General features: G+C 40.3%; 4 protein-coding genes across 4 annotated transcripts in view; 2 read left to right on the top strand and 2 right to left on the bottom strand.

The window, feature by feature from the left end:
* Positions 1-47: 47 nt before the first annotated feature.
* vsig10l (V-set and immunoglobulin domain containing 10 like) lies at positions 48-6108 on the top strand. Its single transcript, XM_031853525.1, has 12 exons — positions 48-939; positions 1236-1565; positions 1865-2137; positions 2234-2500; positions 2824-3066; positions 3166-3444; positions 4339-4431; positions 4822-5046; positions 5175-5294; positions 5402-5442; positions 5624-5710; positions 5793-6108. The coding sequence occupies exons 1-12, from the start codon at positions 870-872 to the stop codon at positions 5865-5867; spliced, it is 2103 nt and encodes a 700-aa protein (XP_031709385.1). The 5' UTR covers positions 48-869; the 3' UTR covers positions 5868-6108.
* A 4924-nt stretch (positions 6109-11032) lies between these two features.
* On the top strand, positions 11033-14814 carry lim2.5 (lens intrinsic membrane protein 2.5). Its single transcript, XM_031853498.1, has 5 exons — positions 11033-11119; positions 12155-12366; positions 13786-13935; positions 14196-14330; positions 14712-14814. The coding sequence occupies exons 2-5, from the start codon at positions 12189-12191 to the stop codon at positions 14771-14773; spliced, it is 525 nt and encodes a 174-aa protein (XP_031709358.1). The 5' UTR covers positions 11033-11119; positions 12155-12188; the 3' UTR covers positions 14774-14814.
* Positions 14815-15104: 290 nt separating this feature from the next.
* On the bottom strand, positions 15105-16019 carry LOC116386680 (free fatty acid receptor 2). The gene has a single exon (XM_031853089.1). The coding sequence runs from the start codon at positions 16017-16019 to the stop codon at positions 15105-15107; it is 915 nt and encodes a 304-aa protein (XP_031708949.1).
* Positions 16020-22023: 6004 nt separating this feature from the next.
* The window catches only part of LOC116386681 (uncharacterized), a 4904-nt gene continuing 1028 nt past the window's right edge, over positions 22024-25899 (bottom strand). Inside the window, exons 3-7 of the mRNA XM_031853091.1 lie at positions 25878-25894; positions 25152-25466; positions 23924-24002; positions 23135-23234; positions 22024-23041 (exon numbers count right to left, since the gene is read on the bottom strand). Coding sequence (XP_031708951.1) covers positions 22604-23041; positions 23135-23234; positions 23924-24002; positions 25152-25466; positions 25878-25894 — 949 coding nt within the window. The 3' untranslated portion in view covers positions 22024-22603. The remainder of the gene's footprint in view (positions 23042-23134; positions 23235-23923; positions 24003-25151; positions 25467-25877; positions 25895-25899) is intronic.

Consider the following 25899-nt stretch of genomic DNA (forward strand, 5'->3'; position numbering starts at 1 on the left):
TGTTAACTACTCTTAATAGGCAACATATTGTGGTGGATATTCGTCAAGAGTGGTGGTGAGACCGGGGGATTTATCGGATCAAGTGTTTCACACTGGTGGTTTTATAGTATTATGTCTGAAGCTGTGTTCTTACCGGTTAACACGCTGTATCACCTTTGGCCAGTAACATATTTCTGCGCCATGTTATGTTGAATAAAGCAGCAATGCTTATAAATATCTGCTTTATTGGGTTCACCTAGCTGAACCTAATCGAGTCTAATACAAAAATCCTGCAGTAACTCCTAATTTCATGAAGGTTGGAATGTTCAGTTTTGTAGCAGTGTTGATTCAACATGTATGATCATTTTGAATTTATATTCAATATTATAATGCAGTAATCCGGTTGTAACTAATGACCTTGCACGTGAGTGTAAAAGAACATTCGCAGGTTAAGGGCTTGTTTACTGTTAGTCAAAGGTAAGGGTACCAGCGATGTGGATCCCGGCGCATAGACCGCATTATATAATAGATACTTGAATATATAATTTAAATCAACATGTGCCTTATGTAGGCTAACGGACACGCATTAAAATTAAATAATATTGGAGTTGAAACAAATATAAAATCGGCACTGTTATGTGAAATTAGATAAGGGGCGTGGCCTCGCATGCACAATCAAGGCTTTGACTCGGCACAGGTGAGCCACTCACGCGCCCTGCTGACAAGAGGACACACAGGCGGATCCAGTCACTTCTGTCCAAGACACCAAAGACATTTTATCGCTTGGGTTTTTTTTTGTGCTTGGATTTTAGCTTCATAATCAGCTAAAACAATAAGTTATCTCGGGTCAATTGGTGAGCAACTCTGCTGTCGGTCCTGTTTTAACAAAAATGACCTGGCCGGATGAATTTGGGAGATTAAACGCAGTTCTGGCCATTTTACTCCGCTTCACCTTTCAAGGTAAGATGTGAAGTAAATACTTGCTCTGCTTGGTTTGTTCCTTGACAATTTACAGAGAAAAGCCTGTAACAAAGTAAGAAAAGGCTTTAAATTATGTTCCTGTTGCTAATATTGTTCATTTTTCTTTCTAGTTCACGTTGAACCAGTAATTCTATGTATTTGTGCTTGTATAACGGACACACAGTACATGCCTTGCATGTCCACTTCCCACCATCATGTATTGAACTGTAACAAGGATTTAGAGCGCTGAGAGATGAATATTTCCTCTGTAAACGGATGGCTTATCTCTCTGACAGGTGCATACTGTCAACTGGTGGTTTCCCCTGCTGGTCCTACGCTGGTGAACGCTTTAGCTGGCCGCAATGTGACTCTGGCTGTGTCCTTCAGCGGTGCCACTGACCCGGCGGTTACCTGGTCCATGGCAGGTTTACCTGTAGTCACGTGGGCCATTAACTCCCGCGCTGCCCCTGACATAGCCGACAACAGAGAGAAGGTGCTGCGGATCGAGACGAATGGATCCCTTAGCTTTGTAAACGTGCCGCTTGAATATACCAGTAACTACACCATTGAAATGACCAAGTCTGGACTGAGAACATCCTCCACCACTTTCACTCTGAAAGTATTTGGTGAGTCTGATTTTGTAATGGGGTTTTAAAACATTTGATAGGCCTACATACATATAGGAAAAGTTGCTGGATTTGGCAACATTTGGATCTTCAGGAGATTCAGTAGATCTCCTGTAGAGTTGTGAGTTTGAACGATGTTTGTCTGAATGTCTCTGGGCTGGATGAAACTAGGAGAGAATTGTTTATAAAGCCGCTGGCTGTGTTCACAAAAGCTCCCCAATTTCCTCAGTTGAAGGTGGACTGCCCTGAAAAATCATGCAAGATCCACCTGTTTCATCCCTTCACCATTTCATCCACAGATATGATCCAGGATGTGATCCTGAAGGCACAGTCTGGTTCTGCCCAGGAGGGAAGTGACCGGTTCACCCTGCAGTACAGCGTGCCGCAAGGAGTGGTCGAGCGTCAGACGTGGTTCTTCAGTGGCATGGAGATAAAAGCCAACTCGCGCTACCTGGTGGAGGAAGGGAGCCTTGTGATCCTCAGTCTAAACCGAAGCGACACAGGACAGTACACGGTGTTACTGACGAACCCCTTCAGCAGTCTGACAACTGACACAAACGTCACCGTGCTGTGTAAGATTAATTAGTAGATGTCTTTCTACACCTCCGTCTGTTTGTGACCCCTCTTCTTCTAACTCTCCTCTACATCCTTTGTGGTGTGTTTTGTAGACGGACCAGACGAGCCCATACTTGAGGCACGTCCAGCTCGACCTTTCTATGTAAAAGGGGACTCTCTGACCATCTCCTGGCAGGCTGATGGGTTCCCACCGCCGACTGCCGAGTGGGTCTTTGGCAGTCAGACCCTTTCTGATTTACCCGAAGGAGTCTTAAATCTAACAAATGTACAGACCAGTCAAGGAGGTGTTTATACCTGCACGCTGCTCAATGGGGAGACGAGAGAAAAGAGTCAAAAGAGCATCATTGTAAACGTTTATGGTGAGTTTTACCTCTTTGGTGTGCATGTGATGGGATTTGGTGTTTTGCTAGTAATTTGTTCCTGCAGGTTTCAAAGAATATTATGATTTGGTTACTTCAGAAAAGACAAAATTCCGTTTTGAATTTACACATTGTTACATGTAGTTTGCGGTAATGTTTTATATTCAGTATAGAGCTATGGGATTACAGCCTTCTACCATATGTACACCTACTGTTTAAAGACCTTTTTGTATTAACATACTAAAATTAGGAACCACAGACCAAAACATGAATGAATGCTTGGTTCAGTTTATTAATATCTGATTAATTTTCTCTTTGGACAGAGAGGCCGTCGGGCGACCCGACGTGCTCTGTGCAGTCGGTGAATAACGTCGACCTGCAGTACCTCTGTCGGTGGTCTTGGGGATCTCCACAGGCCCAGCTTTCTTTCCCAGCACTGAGCAACACCAGCAGTGGAGCAGGGAACCTCAGCCTGACCATCACCGCCTCGCATAACCTCGACGGGAAAACTGTCACGTGCATGGCGGACCATCCTGTCGAACTCAATAACTGCAGTATTACTGCAGGTAAGTTTGAGATTTCTCACAGATTATCAAGCCAACAATCTGATGCACGCATCAGTGACTTTAGTAGCCGGCCCCCAACAAGAACCTTATCTTCCTCAGGTAGTCCAAGGATGTTTCTGCCAGCTGTGAGAACCACAGTTGACTCCGATGGCAAAATAGTGGTGACCATCCACTGCGTCAGTGAGGCCTCGCCTCAGGCCGTGGTGTCATGGTACAACGGCAGCGAGGCTGTCGCCAGCACGACACCGTACCAGATCAGCAGGGACACCACACAGCTCGAGATACGGGACTACAATGTCAGCAACTTTCTCCTGCAGAACTACACTTGTATCTGTCGCAACTCACTTGGCAGCCAGAGAAGGAAAATTCAGTTGAGAGGTACAGTATTGCTGTTCTTGGTTTGTTGGTTGTAACATTATTAGGGGTGGAAAATAACCAAATACTCAAGTACCAAGTATTAATTGTTGTTGAATACAGTTTTGCAGTACTTTTACGCATCTACTACATTTCATGTGTAAAATATTTAAGATGACCTACGGTGAGACATTAACTAGGTTAAACTACTCAACGGTATATAAACGACAGACATTTAGCTCCACATGAACCAGCTGAAATATTGAAATGCTGCTTATGAATGAATGAATCAATCAGTAATTTGACACTCTGAAGAGCTATTCTACAAAAAAGGGCTGAAATAAAAAAGTTAATCTGTTTGTAGATTGACAGAAAATTAATCAACTATTCTGATAATAAAAAATATTTTTTTAAATTAAAAATAACCAAAAAATTCCCTTGTTTAAATTTCTCATTTGTAAGGCATCCCTCTCTCTTTGTAGCATATGATGGTATTTTATACACGTTATAACTGAGATGGGCATTCTTCACTACTTGTTGACATTTTGAAGACCAAACTTTGAATCAGAAAGATCAGCTGATTAATAGAGAATGGAAATATCTGTTTGCTGCAACCCCACCTTTACTACACTGACTTTGGATATTATATAATACTTGTCATGTCTAATACAAAGCCTATTGTGATGGTTACAGACTAGTACAGTGATTATATGTGTCATTTTTAAATACTTTAAGGATTCTGTTGCCTTCAGCTTCTAATTTTGACTTCTAGCATTACCAGAGTAAAAGGAAACAACGGGCCTTTTATATAGAGAGCTAAGTAAAACCTGAGACTGCTCTTTCCCTTTTAAACAAAGCTCTCCAGTCCTGGTATCCGTCTCTTGAGCTCCCTCCAGCTCACAATCCCTCTCTTTCCAGGACCGTCGATCTCAGATTCCAGCTTGTTCGCCAATCACAATGGAACCATCATCACATTGACCTGGGAGGTCCCGCCCACCTCCATCGTTACAGGTAAAGCAGTGATTAACTCTAAGAGGAGAGATCTTTAAACATCACACACAAACCCAACCTTCTTGTTTTCAATTTGGACAGGTCAGCAGAACTCTCCAGTGTTGAAAACAGAAACTCCACATAGAGGATAGGGGTGTAAATATTGTGCTATGTGCTAATCCTCTAGCTGAGCAGCGCTGTGTTTTGGAAAAAAAATATACTATATGTTAAGGACAAAAGTAGTGTTATGTCTTATTCTCTATGTCCATAATATAAGATGTTCCTAATCAAACAGGCCTGTTAGACGTGTAAGTGAAATCCTGCCATGTGGTAACACTATATGCTTTTGCGATTGATCAACTTTGATGCTTTAGTATCATACAAAACAGAACTGCATGTGCTTTTGCAAAGGGTTTGACATCCAAATGAGAGGACCGCACAGCCTGAGCAGGAATTGTAATGGTACCCAAACCAGAGGCAGCTCAAACAGATTTCACACCATCCAGCAGAAACCTGGCGCCGCCAGGAGTGCCGACATCTTTAACCTCGATCCCAAGTTGAGGTACAGTTTTCGGGTCATCCCCAAAGCTCGCATGACTGAAGGACAGCCGTCTGAGGTCCAGAAAATCGGTCCAGGTATGGCAAATTCTTAGATTGTGTGTGTGTGTGTGTGTGTGTCTAAAGCGTTGCATTTCTTATCACATTGTCACACCTGGTGCTACGGAAGTAAAATCGCTGCTCACCGTTTGTCCTGGTCACACTAGGTGAAGGGCTGAGTGGATCTGCCATCGCCGGCCTTGCAGCTGGAATCCCCTGCGGCCTTCTCTTCCTAGTCCTACTGGGTGGCTTCATCTACTTCTGTGTCTACTTTAACAAGAACAAAAGTAGGTGGCTGCTTAGCAAAAACATCTGAATCAAGTCTTCAAACACGGTGACATGTTTTCTTAACATTCTGTGATGAAAGTGTTTTGACTTTTTTTCTGTGTTGCAGGTCGGCAGGCAAGATATCCAAAATCCAGAGCAGTTGAGAAGGTTAGAATCACGTCACACAACACATTATTTGATAGTTACAGTTTAGGAGGAGCTAGAGGAGTATAAAATATATACCATACTCTGCATATCATGCATCAGATAGTGTTTTCATTCATGAACATGTTGCACGATGAACTCTGCGTTTCGCTGGTTGTTTCAGCTTCTTTCTTGTCGCTCGCAGGCAATAACAACCCCAACGGAAACTACTCCTCATAACCTGCTGACAGGAGGGCTGAAGTCTCCACCTGATTACAACGGATTACTGCAGGTCCTCTTTCATAAAACGCATCTAAGTGGAACATTGTTTCTTTTGCGGATTTATAATATCTTATTTGGCTTTTCTTTTTCAGACTCCCTCTGAAAGATCAGTGGCTCTTCCAGCTTTTGTCCCTCCACCGCCTGTCAGAACTGCTACAACTGTCTGAACTCCAAACATTTGCTGTGATGTATATATTAACTTTGTATAGCATGCTATATTTTTATGCGTTTTATTTCAATATGCGAGTCTTCTGTATTTGTATTATTATTTTAACCGAAATGAGGATTGTCATAAATGTTTCAGTAGAGATGGATATTTGTATCACTTTCCTTTATAATCTGCACCTTAAATTTCTATCATTTTGTAACTTTATTTATTCATAATAAATACAAATACAAGCCATGCCTGTAAAGTGTTTTTTTTTTATTTTTTTTTATCTAAATAAAAACAAATGAGCATAACAGTTTCCATCTTATTTACTGTAACTTTACAAGTTGTATATCACATCTGTGACTATGCTGTTCCACTTGGTCCCTCAGTATACAATTGGAACATAATTCTCACATACACAAAAAAAATCCTTATGTTCTGCATTATGATCAATGTAGTGTATATTCTGCTTTAGGTTTACTAGTGCGGTGCCTGTTCGGAGCGCGTGCCCATCTGGATTTGGCCGATTGGCCCCCAGAGGTGCCCCCTGGGGGTCACATTGCACCACATTCTACACTGCATCGGATCAGACGAATGGCTCTCGAGATCTGTGAAGGACGGACACGCGCAATCAACCCTTTTTTTAAAAAAAAAAAAAAAAAAAAAAAAGAGAATTTTTTTGTGGCTTTATTAGACGGATGACAGTGTGGTATGTAACAAAGGTCTACACTCTATCCATTTGGCTACCGAGGCAGTTTACTCTTCATTCTTTGATCAATAAGAAAATATCTGCAGAATGCATTAAATGTTTAAACAAAAGACATCAATTCATGTTATAAGATTAGGACCATATAAAGCACTATATATATTAGAGTATATAGATTCTTTGTTTCCATAAGTTGAGTTAAGGTAATGAGATTAATCTTTAATTCAATCCATGACAGTAAAGAGCCTTCAGTAATACACACAGCCAAGGTAATCTTGTTTTTGTGTCTCAAATTACGAATACAACTGAGGAATATGGAAAAGGTGTTTACACTTCAAATACATTATGGGAGAAGTTCATTATGTTTATGATTCCCTTATGGAACAGATGAGTCACTCAAGGTTTTCCCCTCCTGGCAAAATAGTTTCTCTGTAAAGTTTATTACAAGCTTTGCTGTGTTCAACACACAATGTGACACTGTTGTGCTACTGTATGTGGATTCAGGCCTGACGTTGAGTGGGTGGATAACGAGATAAAGCGTTTGTAAGGATGTCGGATCTGCTCCAGTGATTTCCTCCAGTGACATATTGTGCTCATAAGCCGCGCACAGTGCGTCTCACCATCATCATTCCCTTTCATTTGCTTGTGTTTTGATCAGTTTCCTGTCAGTTTTTCAGTGAGGTGTTGGTTGGTGATAAGTGGAGGGTTACTCTGCAGAGCCTAGTACCTGACATGACAGGATCTAGCTGGATCACCCATCGTTCTCTAGTTTCTGTATTCCAAGCTACTTCATGCTGCTACTTTACACAAGCACAGTCCAAAGCTAAGAAGCATTTAGAGGTAAAGCCGAGTTCCTGTATTAACTGGCCCTTGACTTTAGCACCGCACAATGCAAAGAACTGATGAACCCTGATTTACATCTTCTTTCTGAAGGGGATAGTAGGTAGCTATCAGCTTGCAAAGTAAAGCAATACAAGTGCATAGAAGAAAAGTCTATTTTTAAAGAAGTGCTTGAAATCATTTTGGCTTTTATCTTGTGCATTTGCCTTTTTTACAGGAACAGCGGCTGAACCAGCAGCCCACAGAGGGAGGAGCTGTCAGGTTAACCGATGAGGTCAGATGCTCCTGCCCCACACCTCCTCCCCCCCCCGCCCCCCCTCTCCTCTGAGAGGCACAAAGTTGAAGTAGTGGTGGACGACACACTGGAGGAAGAAGATGAGTGACGCCTCCTCTCAACGTTGCTGTTGGTTGCCTAAGCGGAGGAGGAGGGTCACGGTAAGGTGGCAGGCTTTAAGGTCAGGTCGCTCACTGAGGAGAACAGTGTGCACCCAGGAGTCAGAGTTACAGTGCATATATTACCCTGATGCATCGTCTGTTGTGAGGAAACACAGTCAAATACCTCAGATGTTTCCATTGTGGTGATCTGATGTTTTTTTATGTGTTTGTGCAGCAGATGGTGCTATTGTGCAGTGCTAAATACATCCCATCACATAAAGATTTTCAACAGCCGTTCGTACAATGGAAATTAAAAACACTTATTATGAATATATAATGTGTTGCAGTCACTGTCTTTGTTTGCCTGCATCTCTGATATCTGTTTGTTTATTCGAACCAACTGTGACGACCCCTCCCTCCCACTAGGGGTGTGTGTCCTGGTTGCTGTCTCTCAGGATGTTGATCAGCAGCTAATGAGCCACACCTGAGCCTGATGTGGTGACGGCTCTATAAATCCACAGCTGAACAAGGATCGGCCCCTCTCCTCTCTGACTCTTGTTTGGATGATACGGCTGCTTATTTGTCTAGTTTAGTTATTTGTTCTTAAATAAATGTATATTTATTACTTTTTCCAGTTGTCTTGTCTTTTGTTACAGCCTTGGGGCCGGGTTGTGACACAACTCATACTAATATTAGCTTATCACTATAATTAAATGAAAAGGAGTTAATAGCCACGCTGTGGTGGAGGCTCAATCCAATGCAAAGATGCAAAAACTATCAAAAACTAAAAACACAGGACTGGAAAAACCTGCTATATCTCCTAAAGTGACTGATAACTTAATAATACAGGAATTAAACCGAACTGACAAGAACTGAATGTTAAGTTATTAATGTTTCCTGATGCTTTTAAAGATTTGTTTGCATCATTTGTAAATATTGCAGTAAAAAAAATTATATTTAAAATTGTGATGCAAAAAAATGCAGATTTAATCAATTGATGAAGTGAGGACGCGCTCATGCGAATCAGTGGCACACACGCCATAAAGGCATATTTAGATTTTTATCAACAATGTGTTTGATTTTATAGTTGAAATAGTTAGCCATTGTATTAGGAAAGTAGAGAGGTCAAAGAGAACGCTAGCAGGATTAGCGAACACATATTGTATCGCCTCGTCACATGATCAAATGGAGACTTTGGCCATTGGACAACATCAACTTACATATTACCCAGAAATCATCGTCACATCTGTGTATATGACAAAGAATATCGTTTTTTTCCTTCAATTTTTAAAGTTTATGCACTGTGTAACTGTCTGCCAATTGGAATCAATCACAAGGGCCCATTCTCTTCTCAACACATTGTTTGAGGGCTCGTTCTCTCTACAGGCCCCCACCCCCGACCCACTGGCCCCAGTGCAGCTGCACTGGTCTGCTTTGTCTGTATTTAAGCCGCTGGTGCTAATTGAGGAAAGTGTGACATTGCAGATGTCAAGCCAGAAATGTTGGGCTTGGATGCAAGATCATTCACCACAGTTACACTGTTGTTATGTCCCGCAATCACATCATGTCATTTGTTTCCTTTTTTATTTTCTGCTCCATCTTTACATCTCTCTGGACAAGACAGCGGGTCAGTTTAATTAATGAATTAATGAATTAATTAGTTAGCATGCGCCACTGATGGTACACCTCCAACTTCCTGTGGAACATGAGGGGTGGATATTTCACAGCTCTGAACCAAAGTGCACACATCATCGTATTCACTATCTGAGAACTCATTGAAAACATTTTTACACTGCACATCAGTCAACGCCCTGGGCAGGGCCAGCAGTGCAGAGTGTAAGAACTCCCTACGTGAGTTTATAAGATTATATGTAGCGCTCATCGCCTGTTTCCACATTCAAATACAGATCCAAATGATTGTAATTCACACAATGATTCCACATGCATAGGTGTTTTAACTTAGACAAGGACTGTAGCTCTTTCTATTCAGCTGTTCTGTAACGTAGGTCAGGTTCAATCTTTTGGTAGCTTTGTATTGGAGATTAGATGGACAAACCTGTGTCCAAAATCCCATTACACCTAAATAAATCATGAGAAAAAAAGGAGCTGAATGTCTAAATGCATTATGGTCCCAAATCCTAATCAGTCATGAATGCTCTAAACTGAGTGATGCTCTTTTCCAAATGCCTACCGTACATTTTACAAGGTACAACACTGCAGGAGGATGAGTTATAAGTTAACTAGTAACCACCTTACACCACTTTAAGAGAGACCCCATCACATTCACCACATTTGAGCTCAGCTGTGTCGTAAAACCCTTTGTCTATTATCAAAGAACACTGTGGTAAATGACATGCTTATTATCCTTTTTTTTAATCTTTGACAATATTTATGTTGCAGGCAGGTTGCACATTTTTATCTCATTGTCAAATAGATTACATGACTTACAAAAATCCCTTATGTAGACTAATTAGGCAGTTAATTACAAAAGATGGAATCGCTGCTGAGGTGTCCCTCAGGGCACAGTTCTCTGAATATTAACACTGATTATCTGACATGTAATTAGCCGTGCTCGTATCACTTAAATAACCTTCGATAACCCACCTATTGTGGCAGCTGGGACTGTTTTGACAAAGTGTGCAAGCCGTGTAAATGATGTTGATGTGTGCCAAATAGTTTGAAGTGTTAATACTAATATTGTAAATACTATAGGTGATACATTTTTAAGTATATGTGTATTACGCAGTATTGGGCAGCTTTTTTTTACTATCAGTGTTTCTACAACGTCATTACACATTCAGAGTGCTAAGCACTAAGCAGCTCTTTGGTCATGCGTCTATTCTAAGCATGTGTGTGTGTCTGTGTGTGTGTGTGTGTGTCCATGACCCCACCCCAGCCACCAAAGAAAGTGTGCACTTCAGCATGTTCCATTGACCAAAGCAGTACTGCAAGCCTTTGCACATCCACAGTTCCAGAACGCCTAATAGAACAACAGACGCGGACTGCGGCGCAGCGGCCTCCTATCCCAGACCCTCCCCCATCTCCATCCAACACCATCACCCCTCCCCTCTCCTCTCCCCCGACCCCCAAACAAATACTCCCATGTAGTTCAGTGTGAAAGAGTCACGTGGCCTTTGGCCCAGCAGCTCAAGTGCATTTGTTCTGTGCTGATTGTTTTAAAGGATTTTGCCTCCATCAACAGAAAAGTGGAGGGGATAACGTTTTGGAATTCAGCCTAGGGCTTCCTCTTTGACGTTTCACTCACTCCTGGCTTGCACTCTCTCTCTCACTCTTTCCCTGAGGAAAGGCTGATACTTAAGAGGGTTGATTTATCCTGAGGAATTCAGGTAAGATGATGCCGAGTTCTTCTGTTAATTGCTGAAGCCACTTGGATGCCAAGAACGTGGAATAAATAAAATAAAGTAGAATGCGTATCATGGCATGCTAACTAATGAGGACCTTCACCATGTGATTTTGTCAGTTAGATTTGTTGTTTTGTTCACAATCTGAAGTATTACAACATTATCCCTATAGGATTCTTTTTACTTACTTCATGATGCATTTCACAGGATCATGTGCCGAACTTGAGATTTGAGATTTTTCTGGCTCCTGTCATATGTGATAAATGGTGTTCAGACCCTCCACTGACACAGATGTTTGACATTCCTTACTGTGAAATGCTGATTTCTTTGGCTAGGGTCATATCACTGTGTTTAGATTATGGCTATTTACAGTCAGTGCAGCTAGATACATGCAGGGGACCGGGGTTTAACTTGTTTATATCGGGTTCTATGAGGTGTTGGACTAATTCACCCCAAAAATACCCCATTGATTTTTGATTATGCTACTGTCATTGTCCTCGTTTTAAAACCCTCTTCAATATTTAATTAATTTGTATCAACCGTCACATCTTCCAAAGAATAGTGAGTTATGTGTGGGTTGACTGGTGTTCATATGGATATTTTCAGATTTCTGGTTTTATATGGTTGGACCAGGAAATGAACATACTTGTCTTGTCTAACTGCAGTATAAAAAAACATGTTCAAACAAAGAGAAAGAGAGAGCACATGTTGCTATGAGCTGATTGTATTGTGGTTGGTATGATTACTCTGCTCAGCAGCTCTCATGATCAGTTCTGTGCTTTGTTGTTACAGCTAACTGCGTATAGACAAGCTGATATGCATATATATATACTTCTATAATACACATGGCTCTGACATCCTCATGTATCTTTGAGTCTAGTCCTGGAGGGTAAATCAATCCTTCCGGCCATTCCTGTCTCCTTAATCGATTTCCTACTTACTAAACATTAAAACCAAAGCTACAATCCTTGTTTTATAAAATGACTGTATTGACTCCCATCTTCTTCTCTTTTTGCACAGTGCGTGAGCCTTAACCACTGTCATAGTGTAACTCATGATGCACAGCTTCATGGGAGGGGGCCTATTTTGTGCCATCGTGGGGAACATCCTGTTGGTGGTCTCCACAGCCACAGACTACTGGATGCAGTACCGTCTGTCTGGCAGCTTTGCCCATCAGGGCCTTTGGAGGTACTGCATGTCTGGCAAGTGTTACATGCAGACTGACAGCATTGGTAAGTGGGAAAACATCTTATTTGGACACCTATATATTCCCTTGGGTCTCCCTGAGGCACAGCAACTCACACTATAGTCTAGGTTTACTTATCTGAATACACTGGTGATTATAATGAGTGTCCGAACTTAATGCAAAATCGAAACGTTCTTGAGGTGACGACAGCAACAATAGTGAAAAAAATATTGACAAATATCTTTCACCTAAAGGAACAGTGTGTAACATTTCTGGGGAGGTATTGATAGAAATGGAATATAATATGTTTTCTTTCGACTATAATCACCTGAAAATAAGAATAGTTGTCTTTGTGTTACTTTAGAATGAGCCGTTTATATTTACATACGGAGTGGGTCCCCTTCATGGAGCCGGCCGCCATGTTTCTACAACAGCCCAGAATGGACAAACCAAATAGAAGGCTCTAGAAAGGGAAATTTGCATTTTCCCGTCTGCCACCCTAATTCCTCTACACGCTTGGCACACGGGAGAAGTGAAAGTTGGTTGCACTATACAACCGCACCAAGATTGGCGCCAAATCCTAAACTCAACTAGACCTTTAACAAGCCAAGCTAGCTGCTCTGTGAGGCTGTGTTTAGTCGTTATGCTTTGAGCTAGATGCTAATGTTGGCACACTAACATGGTCACAATTACGATGCTAACATGGTGATGCTAACCAACCAGGTGTAGCCTAATGTTTACCATGTTCACCAAGTTAGTTTAGCGTGTAGCATGCTACAATGCTAATTAGGTCTAAATACAAATTACAGATGAGGCTGATGGGAATGCCATTCGTTTTGCAGGTATTTGGTTAAAAAAACAAAGTTACATTTTGGCCTGATGATGGCACTAGAGGAAAAACGAGGGGATCCCCAAAGTCATAAGGATGCATTGTCTGGAAACCATCAATTTATATGGAGAATGTTAAAGAAAACCATCCTATAGTTGCAGATATTTTATGCACCAATGTTGTGGACTGATCAATTGACAGACCCTTGATTGATACGATTAGCAAAATTGTACTTCAAATTGTTCTTGAGTAAATTCACTTCCCTGTGCAACTTGACTAGTTCACGACAGTTGACTGTAAATTTCACTTTATACGTATACCTTTACTGTTTTCTGATTGCTTGGCTTCAAACAGCATGACACTGTTAATGATGGCTGCTGTGTGTGTCCAGCAGTGCACTGAAACAATTTTCAAGTTCAAAGGCAAAAGTTATGTGGAATAAAATGTCTGAGTTCCAGTTTAGGGGGTCAATGGAAATATTAGGAAATAGATTCCTTTCCAGTCAATTTTCTATTGTCATTGAGTGCTTTTTGGAATAAAAATGGTTCATATCAAAAGAAAGGTTTATATGTTTTTATTTATCTTCCTGCACATATATTTATAGTATGTTCTCTCCCTTATTTTACTCCTCCTCAGCCTACTGGAATGCCACTCGTGCTTTCATGATCCTCTCTGCCATGTCATGCTTTGCTGGCATCATCGCAGGAATCCTCTCTTTTGCCCACTTCTCGGCCTTTGAGAGGTTCAACCGCTCATTTGCTGCTGGGATCATGTTCTTTGTTTCAAGTGAGTTCTGTATACAGTGGACTCAGATTCATTCGGACACTCTGCTATAGATGAAATGCAACCAAATGGCGTCCATTCATTTTGTTTTTCATATCACATCTGCCATAAATTCCGTTTTGTATTTGTTGAATTTTCATATCATGTAAATCCCAGACATATCAGCAGCTTTATAGCAGGTACCTTGTGACTTCCAACTAAGATGATCTTTACTATCACAAATATTTGTTTTAATATGTGTCACTCTCTGTCCACCACACCAGCTCTTTTTGTTCTGCTTGCAATGGCCATTTACACTGGAGTGACTGTGAACTTCCTGGGCAAGCGCTTTGGTGACTGGCGCTTCTCTTGGTCCTACATACTAGGCTGGGTGGCTCTGCTCATGACCTTCTTTGCAGGTTTGTTAAATAAAAGAGTGCAGTAGAGTTCAGTGTAACTACTTCTTGCTAACAAGAAGCAAAATCAGTTGTGAATATGTGAATATTATACACAGTTATCACAGACCAAGGAAAAAAGTTAACATTCCAAATTCGTTCAACAGTTCTATCAAATCTAAGAAAAACACAAATCATGATAACACCAATACAATGCTTTCACAGGAACACTTTCACACTTTTCATTTTCTTGAATTCCTCAGTTAGTACATCTCATCTCATCAGCTTTGCACTCATTAAAATGTTCACTTTACATGTTCAATCTAACATTTATTCACACTATTGACTTGTACTTGATGTGTCCGTGGTAATTAAACGCCATTTGACCTGTGTTTTGTTTTGCAGGTATATTCTACATGTGTGCCTACAGAATGCATGAGTGCAGAAGAGTGGCTGGCCCACGTTAAAGTAAACAGGAGATAACGTGTCAAGGGTGCAAAGGATATCAATTCCCATTGCAAAATAGAGAATTTACTGTAAAATAATAAAATTTGGAATTTTGCAAATGCACGAAACATGTCCTATGGTTTTCACAGAAAATAATCTATGATTGTTTGGTATGGAAAGCAACTCAATCCCTTTGAGCAGGATTAGATCCCCGTTAGAATCTAAATTTTTTGTAGCCAAGTAACCAGCAAGGTCTAGATTGTCTCGTAAATGAAGTGAACTGCACAGCATTATACATTCTGGTATACATCATGATTCATTAGCTATGTACATATTGTATGGACATGTATTTTACTCTTTGTTAATGCTTGTGGGCTGAATTTCTAATCCTGAAACAGTGAGTGCATGCTGCCTGAAAATTGACTTTTTGCTTGTGCAGCGGAAAGAGGAGGAGGAAAAGTAGAAGATGATGGGATCAATACAGGTGTTGAAGGTGCTAAGCAGCAATGTGTAGTGCCTCCATTTCGGGCTCTCCCCCTGGAAGTAACCAAGTAAATGAGAGAAGTTGTATGGCAGCACACAAATGAGAAAAACAGCTAGAGTCCCCAAGGCCATACCAATGGCCTTCTGCCTCTGCATCCGGGATATCCTGGGGCGGCTGTACAGGATCATAATGCAGCGCAAGTAGCAGAAAACACAAATTAGAAGAGGTGCGAGGCAGAGCACAAAGAAAAACTCCAAGCGTACAGGGAGGAGGATCTCCAACTGCTTCTCAGTAAAGTTCTCATAGCAGACATTGGAGTTCTTGGCGACGGATGGGTGGTGCTGGGTGATGAAAGTGATGCTGCAGTGTGCGGCCGAAATGAGCCAAATAGCAGCACTGATGACTATCGCGTACACAGGTTTGCGCAGCCGATGATAGGCGAAGGGGAAAGCTACACCGATGTAGCGAACCACGCTGACCGCCATCAGCAGCAGGGAGCTGGTGTAGATCGTGGAGAAGAACGTGAAGGAGGTGATGGAGCACAGTAAGATTGGCAAATCCCATTGCATGCCTGACACTGCCTCATGCATCTTGAGAGGCAGGGTGATCAAAAAGAGCAGGTCAGAGACAGTCAGATTGAGCAGCAGGATGTCTGTTGGAAGTGGCCTGGAGTGGATCTTAACGCTGAAGGCGTAGAGAGCCAGGAGGTTGGCCGGCAGGCCTATGAGGAAGGAAATGATGTAAACTGAGAGAATGATCTCACTCCACACCATTGACTCCATTGCCCTAATCCAAAGGAAGTAAACAAACAGCAATCAAAATGATAAAATAACAGAGACAAGGTGGTTCAAATCTACAGATTAATTTGTACCAGTGACAATAATGGTAAATCAGTGAAGTTTTATTTGGTCCAAATAAGAAACATTCAGCTTGTTTCTGATACATAATGGACAGAGGTTATTAGGGAATATAAAACATCTTTTAACAACCTCATAATCTTAAAGTCACACAATTGGAATCTGCCATCAATTCAAAACTGATTGAGAGGTATTAACTGCACATATACAGTCGGTAATAGTCACTAGATAATAACACAATGATTACATTTGGTGCAGTTGTGGGTTTATTTAGTTGTGGGTTTATCAGCAATTTCTCCATGTGGTCAAACACTTTACTGACTTAAAAGAAGTGAAATCACCATCTTTAGGTTTCTCTCAGCAATCTTGTAGATCATTGCAGTACCTCGTGTGTTTGCAGGTGACTTTTATTGTATATGAAATTTAATAAGCCGAGTTAGGAAATGACTTTTCATGACTCCGATCACAAAACAAACAAGAACACCAGATGTAGAATTTCAAAAAGCATCTTCAATGTTAGGTTTGATAAATAAACATATTCACTTACCTACAAGTAGAAGTTTTCAAAATATTAAGGATAAAAAAGCGTTTTTAACTCCTGAGTTCAAAGATGAGCTGATATAAAGTGTTATAAGACGGTTCCAGCCCCAGTACGACTCGCTGCTCTCCCCTTTTTTATACTGAACATTTTGCACACACCAATTGGTTAATATTTCCTGAAATGCAAAACTCACGCTCATGTTGACTTTCATATTGGGTATGTTGATAAAGCACTTCCTCCCACTAGGTCTCTGCAGGAATAAACTCTGATATAATTAAGTTTGGATTTCACCAAGCAATGAGCCTGCATTTATTCAAAGTTACGCCTACACCACAAACTCAGAGCATCAATTCAGATAATAAAATGATTCTTCCACACAGACATTCAATTTAGCACGTCCTTTTTTTTTCCATAGTGACATCATTGCTAGAAAGAAATCGGAGAAATCTTTCAGCACCAGAACGTAGAATATTAGACGTGTAGTCCGACCCGACAGCAGATCTGTTTTCTGTTGCTTGGGAACAGCTTGCATGTTGATTTCCTCTTACACTATTTGCATTAGCATCAGTTACCACTGCAGCGGAAACAAACATGGACCCCTTTATGTTTAAAAGTGTCACAGGCACTACTGTGTATGTACATTTGTTTACAAGTCAATACGAATGAAAAGTTCAAATCTGAAAATATACAGTATACTGTATATACAACTCAACTCTGACGAAACTGTTTAATAGGAAACTACGCAGCACACAAATGTGGCACCAATCAGTTGTTTTAAACAGTTGTGAACCACGGCCTAGATTTGATCATCAGTCACATTCACTGCACCTTGGCCTGTGGCTGTGTTGTGCCTTCTCTCTGGGGGGCTGCTGCTTATATCTGCTGTAACCCTCTGCTCATTTCGTCCACAAATTCATTGTCATAAACACAGGAAAGTCTGTCCACCTCAGGGTTACTCCCGCGTCTGCATGGTCTCGATTGGGCGTCCTCGTCTTGTGATCTGATGGCAATATTATATTAGTACATACATAAAGACAAATGTGTGTGCTGATATTGAGAATAAATGAGTTTACTTACATTTGTCCTTGTCGGACATTGTCTGGTGAACTTTGTAGCCTTAAAAAGAAAAAAAGATGCCATTTGAATTCAGCAAAAAGTATAAATTCCAGTTTCATCCCTGAAAAGGCCAGTGTTGCACATAAAGCCCGATGTCGGTGCTCTATGGGTAATATGATAACCATAAAACAAATATGAATCATAGCAGTGCAGGCATTATGTTTGACAGAGAGTGAAGTCTACCAACCTGTTTCCAGAATGTTTTCTGTAAATGAAAATCGCACACCCAAACAGCAAACCAATCACTGGGAGCATTAAAGCTGACAGCCACAAAGAGGCTGCAAATGGAAAAGAGCTTCATTAGTACATATGATCTAGTCTGCTTTTGAGTGTATAGTTTGGGAAACGGCAAACAGTAACTTACATGTTTTGGAGAAGTGTACAGACAGCTGTTTGGTGTCGCTGCCCAGGGAGTTTGTGGCTGTGCAAGATATGTTAGATTGGCTTTGAGCTGGCCCATACATTTCCCCAGAGACGACTTTTTTTGTATTTGCGGAAACAATGCTGAAGGAGGATGGAAGAGTGTCATTTCCATCAATGGTCCAGTGTATAGCAGCATTAGGGGAGGCCTTAGCCTGGCAGACACACTTTAGAACTTCCCCTGTCAGGTGACAGGAGGACTCGGGCAGGATTACTGGGGCATCTGGAAAGATGGAAAGTTATTCAAAGTAATCAAACCTCTCTGACATCTTGAATTTACTGCAGCGGTGGATTATAACTAATATTGGGATGTTCTTGTTCTTTACGCGAGTATTTCCATTTTATGTTATTTTCATACTTCAACCCCACTACATTTCAGAGGGAAATATTTCACTTTTTACTCCACTACATTAATCTGAAAGCTTTAGTTACTGCAAATTCAGCTTGTTTATACAAAAAATGCAATCACTATTAAATGTTGATGTATTTCTATGGATTAAGCAACCAAACAGTAAATAAAGTAATTAAATTGTAAAAAAATGTATCATCTGCATAATGAGTATACCTTTGTATAATTTGATGCAAATACTTTTGTGCTTTTGAAAGCGGGACTTTTCCTTGGAACAGAGTATTTTTCACTGTAGGATTTTCCTCCTCTCACTTTATTTCAGCACAGAGAACCTACGCCTCACATTTTGTAAGCAGTGGCGATGGAAGGGCCTAACTTTAGTCATGTAAGATTTCATAAAGTTATTGTCCCGGCATTATGAAGTTTAGAGTTCCAAGATTAAGATTAGAGTAAAGTTTTTATCATTACCTTCTATGTATATATTATTATTTTTTTTATTACAATTTCTGAAGCCACTACATAAATTGATGGTTCTCATCGAGACAAAAACCCTGCCCTAAAAAATAGAAAATGTTCAGACAATAAACTTCAGCTAGACATACAGTAAGTGCCATCTTTGAGCAATGTTTGGCTACAGAGCATGCTTTTGTAATGGCTGACCCACATGCAAGGTGCTGCTGCTTGTTAAGTGTTAAACTTCTCTGGTGGTGTGAATGTTTATCTCTGTATTCCCGCATTAAATTAAGATTATATCAGTAAATTCGGAGGAAATAGAGGATAGTTGTTGTTTTTTTACATTGAACATCCAGATCCACCCAGTGGGACTTCCCTGTGCCGATGTCGTTGTAGGCAATGCAGGAGATAGACGTATCTCTCATGATGTTGTTGAAGGGCCTTTTTCTCTCGGTTGAAGTTATTTCGTTGTTCTGACCCATCTGTCTTTTGAGCCATATGTACGTGTGCGGTTGTGGGTTACAGTCAGCCGCACACTCCATGGTGACACTGCCATCCTCCACTATCGGCCCCTTTTCCAGTGTCAGGGTCACAACCACAGGTTCATCTGTGGATACAGGAAATTATAACATACAGTAAAATAGTAAAACCTGGCAAGAAAATGTAGTTTCTGTCATTCATTGTGTTTTGAACGGGTAAACAACTGTATCACTTACATAAAATGTTGAGTGCTATTTGTTGACTTTCTGTGGTGAAGGTTCTGAACTTCGCAGAACACCACATTTTGCTGTTATGCATTTCATATGTGGCTAGTCCGTGAAGGGTCTTTGTGTACGACCATTGGCCCTGCACGTTCTCACTGAAGGCCATTGAAGTGGATTTTTTTCGAAATGGACTTGAGTTCCAGTGAAGGGATGGATGTGAGAAAGGGCAGGAGTACTTAATGCTGCAGGTAGCCTGGAACATTTTCCCATCCACCATTTGCTTCTGAATGGAGATTATGGGAGCTGTTTTCTCTGGAAGTCAAAGCAAAGTGATAACGGAATGAAAATAGGAAAATATTAAAAAAATGAATTTCTAGATTAACAACCGTGTACATAAATATGCTATGTGAAGATTACATTGACCACAGCCTGTTGAGGTGAAGTGTTCAGGATTAGTAACTGTGTAGCTCTCAAGTGTAGTCAGCATCTTAATAATGTGGAAATGCATGTTCAAGTATTAATGGCCCATAATGGCAATAGAACTGTCTTGTTAAGATGGTTTAGCTGCAGTGAACTGAGGTGCAGTAGTGTTTCCTGGACGCTGTAATAAAATGTTCAGAGTTAGGAAGAATTGCCGTTTTTTTCATGGTACTCTTGCATCGTACAGTATATTTTGTATTAACCTGAAAACCGCTGAATTTTGAATTTTTTTGCATTCGAGCTTGGATTTCCTAAATTCAGTTCAAGTTTACAAATACTTACTTACCAACAATGATAGTTACAGTTTGGTGATAGAATTGCTGAGCTGGTTTAGAGTCTGGGTTGATCCAAACATAAACGATAAGGTTGTTGTCTGCTTTCTTCACATTATTAATCGTCAGGGTGCAGTTGCCCTCTGCAGCTTTACCCAGTACTGAGGTGCGTCCTCTGAACCGGTCGTCCACTTTAGTTGGGTTGCGCCCGTCATACACCACAGGATAATGTATGTTAAGGTACTGGTACCAGGTGACCCGAGAATGAGATTGTGTCTGACATGGCACCACAACACAGTTCCCCTCCACAGCGGTAACTGTTGTGGGCACAGTGATGCTCCAGCTTCTCACCTGCTGGAGCATTGACAGGCCTTTGTGGGATCAGAGGAGGGGGGCGAGAGGGGAAGTACAGGAGACAACATTAGTTGTGGTTGTTCTGTTTTTGTGATGCTACTTTTGGAGACGAATGAGAAATTGAAATAAGTGACATGACTGAATGTTCTTCTGCACAGAAAGATGTTGCTATCCGAGTCGATTAACCACAAAGCTGAGTTGGCTGCAGTGTTTAGAGCTGTTAGAACATACCAGAGCGACTTCTCGAAAACAACGTTATTGCTTTGTACCATATTGGATGCCACAGACACAGGATTGTCAGTTTTCTTCTTAAAACACATTAGGACCATACATCACCTTTTTTCTTATATGCATTGCAAATATAGTGTTTATGTATGGCAGTACTTTTTACAATATCAGGAAAGCTGTAAATACTTTTTTATTGAGTATAAAATATTATCCAGCAACGTACGTTACACAACTTTTGGTTTCAGGTCGTGACAAGTAGGCCGAAGTCCACTCAAAAGAAAGGGTACTACAACAGTGTTCTAATAATAATCGTAGTAAAAATGAAGGGTCAGTCATTTCTATATTAATTTGTTTTATTTAGGCCAAACTCTCAGAAATTAGGTATCGTAAGATGACTCTAATATTTAAAATATTAGCTTATTGCATTATCTTCTTATGTTTAAGATGTTACTCAGAAACAAAAACAGAGATACAAACACATGAAGTAAAATATTACCAGTAAACAAGCTTAGCAGCCGAGGCAGATGAGCAGTCCCCATGAAGAGAGTATACTCGCTGTTAGTGAGTCACCTTTTGATCTCCTTGATTTCAGAAACACAGCAACTGGAACAAATGTTACTCAAATTAGGTTTTTGACATTCAAAGGCCTCAAATACTTCTTTTATTTGAGAATTTTAAAAAAAGTCGCTGGATTCATATTTTTCCTTTGAGTGATATTTATAAGAGCGCTTACCTTGCCAGATGAGCTGCTGCCTGAATGTGTCTCCAATGGCCCACTAATGTGTTACTGTGCACAAGTCTACCTTTTTACCTCAACCCTAATCCCCTCCTCACCCCCTCTGTTCTGTTCAGTTTCAAACAGGAAACTTGCTGAGCTCATTTAAAGCAGTCAGCCTGAATGGTGAGATCGCCTGAAAGAGAGGCTCTCTTCTCCTGTTTTCTAAAATCTGGCATACTAGACACTTCACACCTCTTGTTGTACAGTACAAGTTTAAACCACAGTAGCAAGGGCAAGCTTTAAAATGTGTGTTTAATACAAAATTGAAGATCGATGGAAACGTTCGGCTTACATACATGACATGGTCCTAAAGAAGAATGTAGACTGTTACTTTTGCAAAAACAAAACAAAAATACATATTCACGATTGCACTTTCTTTGTGCTCAAATAGCTACAAACACTTCAGTTTGAACAAAAAAAGAAATGTTAACAATAATACAATTACACAAAACATGGCACACTGCTAAATAAATGTGAAACAGCAGAGCTTCTCCTTCAATTTACACATGGCAACATCATTATATGAGTGGAAAATAAAGGTGAATATACAGCATTTTATATGATCAAGCATTAAGTAAAAACTGTTCATCATCAATATTATCATTGTTATTATGCACTTTAATGCGATCAAAATATCTTCAGTGACAAAAAGTCTGTCAAGATCTTAAAAACTCCATAAACTTAAAAACAAAGGAACATAATACCATAATCAAAATGTCCATATCATAGCTGACGAACAAGAAAACATACATTTAAGAGAGGAAGACATAAGAAATATTTTTCAAAACTTGACACAGCAATATAGATCTGTGATCTATTTATGCATAGCACGCTTGTCTTTAAATTTAACCTGAGCATATTCACTTTCCACCTCTTTCTGCACATCTCTGGGCTCCATGTTGTCGTACAGACCTCCCATCTCCAGTGCGTTGCTCACAAACCCTCTGAGCGTGCCTCCCTCCATGCATATCTCCTCCTGCAGATAGGAGCTACCAGGCTGATGCACGTCCACCGAGTCTTCTGCCTTCTTCTTCTTTCTCTTGGGCCTACAGTTCACAGTAGAGTAGATCACGTCTTTGCCTTCGTCGTTCGCCTTCTCTGAGCTTTTGCGGGCTCCTTCTGCGTTGTTTGGTCCAGAGCTGGGCAAGGTGGTGCTGTTCGGCCCGGAGATAGTTGCAGGGTGGGCGACATCTGCGCAAGTCAGTGCATCGTTGTTGACATAAATGTCCTCTTCTGCTGTGTTTAGTTTGACCTATGCAATTAAAGAGAAAACATCAGTGGCACACATACTCCGCTAATCCGCTTTTAGTACTTAAAGTAGAACACTGCCTGGCTCTAAGAGTACCTCATTTCCTTCTCCACTTGCTAGAATATGGCTCATAGTAACTGGGCCGGTGTCACCGGTGCACTGACTCGTCAGCCGTTTATGGTGAGTCTTCTGAGCCCTGCAAAATACAGTAGAGCATTTACCTTACAGTTACATCATGTGTATATTTGATTCATCATTGTTTTCTCATGTATTAATCAACAGGACGATACCTTTGATCACAGGGAAAGCTAAAATAAAATAGTCTCACGGGAATGAATTTAAACTCTGTTGTAACTTTCTCAACATAATACCGTCGCAAACAGCATTTTAGTGTTTATGAAGAGAAATAAAACAACTGACAGAGCTTTCAAGAAGCAGAGTCATATGTGGTCCAATTGCATTTGGGTTAGAACAAATATTAAGAACATCCCCAATAATATGTTAGCAGAGAATAGTCTTGAAAATCAACATGTGGCAATTACAGTCAACAGGGATACAGTGGTGCTGATTGAGATGAAACCCATTATATGTGTTGGCTCTGGATTTATCTAATACAAAGGCAAAGTTCATTATCTACACTATTTTGTCTGTAGTCAACAGATGTTCAGTGTTAATAGATAACAAATTTAATTGCAGTGGCAATTTGATGACAATAATTTATTGCTTGTGGACCTCAGGACCTGGTCCACTCATACTGTAACTCAAACATGTAATGTTACATTAGTTCTGATGGATGAAGACCCAAACAAACGCTGCATAGTGTCAGTATTGTATACATGGTCCAAGTAAAAGTTACAATGACTGTATAAATAGCTGTTACCCTACCTGTTAACAAACAGCAGAACACATACTAGTACAAGTAGAGCGACAACGATGCCGATGAAAACTGGCAACATCACTCGGTCTGAAAGATTAGGATAAAGAAGTAACTCAGACAAGAGAGATAATTGTTGTGGTAAAACCTTGGAATGCCGTACAAATAATTCAGCTTGATGTGTTGTAAGGCCTACTTCAGTTCATATGAAACACAAAGTAAATACCTTTCTTTTAGCACGAAAGAAGTGTGGTTTGAGTCATTTCAAAAGTTATGTAAACATACTAAATAGGAGGAAGTGGGGTGTTTTAACACCTCCAATAGTCACACCAGATATTTCCACACACTCTCACCCAACACTCAATTTTGAAATGTGTGAAATTTATCAAAAAACCAGTCTTTTCTAGTGAGGCTCTCTCCTTCTCTCTCTGTTTGTGGTCCCGGCCCATTTGTAATAATAAATGATAATAAATAGTGCCTTTATTCTGTGTGAGCGAGTAAGCCTGTCCCACTAGCTGCTGTGTTCTGCAATAAGATGACGTACTTTCAAGTCTTGCACCTCTTGAAAAAAAGGAAGAAATGGGTGGCACCACAAACCTCGCAAGAACGGAAGATCGTGAAGGTTAGTCAGAAGCATTAACATATTATTTTTGATGAAGTACATTTGGATGCACGTGAAGATTGATGTGTTTTTTGGGGGGTGTATTAAACACAAAAGCTTAATTATAATGGCTCTGTTTTGAGGTATTACATCATGTATAATGTAGTTTATAAAAGTATTATAGAAGAGAATATTTAATGAATATAAAATCCAAGAAATAGCTTCAGTGAATAATTTACAGTATTTTTGTTGTTTTAGTATTTCTTTTGTTTTAGATTCATCATTATTTAGTCTTAGTAGTATCAGTGTAGGTTGAAACAGACTGCGATGTTGTTGTAAATGCTTGACTGTTATTTGTAATAAATGAGTTTGTTTTTCTGTTGTGCAAATCTATCACAGACTTGATGGATCAATATCCTAGAAGCTGAAACCAAGAGTGAGTCATGTCCCCTCCACGTGTCTCCCCTCCACTACAAGGCAGTCAGTCTAAAATTCTACAAATCAAAAGCACTAAATAGAGGTATTATATATAACAGATATAGAGAATGTGGCACTGGGTTCCAGATCAAGTTAATTTCAAGTAATCCTGATAGTTTCCAACTTTTCAGTAAGACTTGTTTTCAGCACAGAATACAGACCTTGACTTTGAGCAGATGTCTGAGGCTCAAGGCTGTTGACACAAAATCTTTGAGTAGCAGATCCCAGAGAGTTGGAGCTGCGGCAGAGCAAGGTGGAAAGATCCCTCTCCTGTGGTCCATTCACAGTGATGATGCTCCACAGACCTGTGTCATTTAGAGGCTCATTGCTTATTACAAACTTGTCGGAGTGATTGACAGGTGACCCATCCAAATACCAGAGTAAAGTGGGAGAAGGATTTCCCACAGTCCTGCAGGAACAGTTGAGCTGGTCTGCAGCTTTGATGCAGTCAGATGAGGACAGGATCTGAGGAGCAACTGCAATGCATTTAGAGAAGACAGGCAAGTTTAGACTCAAGTAATTTAGGTTAGGTTAGATTTACCTGTAAGTTAACTAGTAACATTTGTTAATTTGCCTATGTATTTATATCATTTTGTCACATTTCTTCTTCTGTACCGATGAGGGGCTCCGGTAACATTAACTAAATTTGGCAAATTTATATCAATAAATAGTGAATAAAATAGATATTATATAAATTAAAAAGCGATCACAGCATCAAGGAAGAAGCCAAATAAATAAGTAGATTACATTAAGAGCTTTATGAATACCTAAATAAAACATTTGATGGATAGATTCATAACTTGATAGTCGAACTTTCGAATCGATTTCAATCAATTTCCTGAAATATGGCTTTAAGTAACACAAAACCTTTAAAATGTGATCCTTACATTGAACATCTATTTGACTGAG

The sequence above is a fragment of the Anarrhichthys ocellatus genome, unplaced genomic scaffold, assembly GCF_004355925.1.
Source record: "Anarrhichthys ocellatus isolate YVR2014 unplaced genomic scaffold, GSC_Weel_1.0 scaffold13, whole genome shotgun sequence".
NCBI lineage: Eukaryota > Metazoa > Chordata > Actinopteri > Perciformes > Anarhichadidae > Anarrhichthys > Anarrhichthys ocellatus.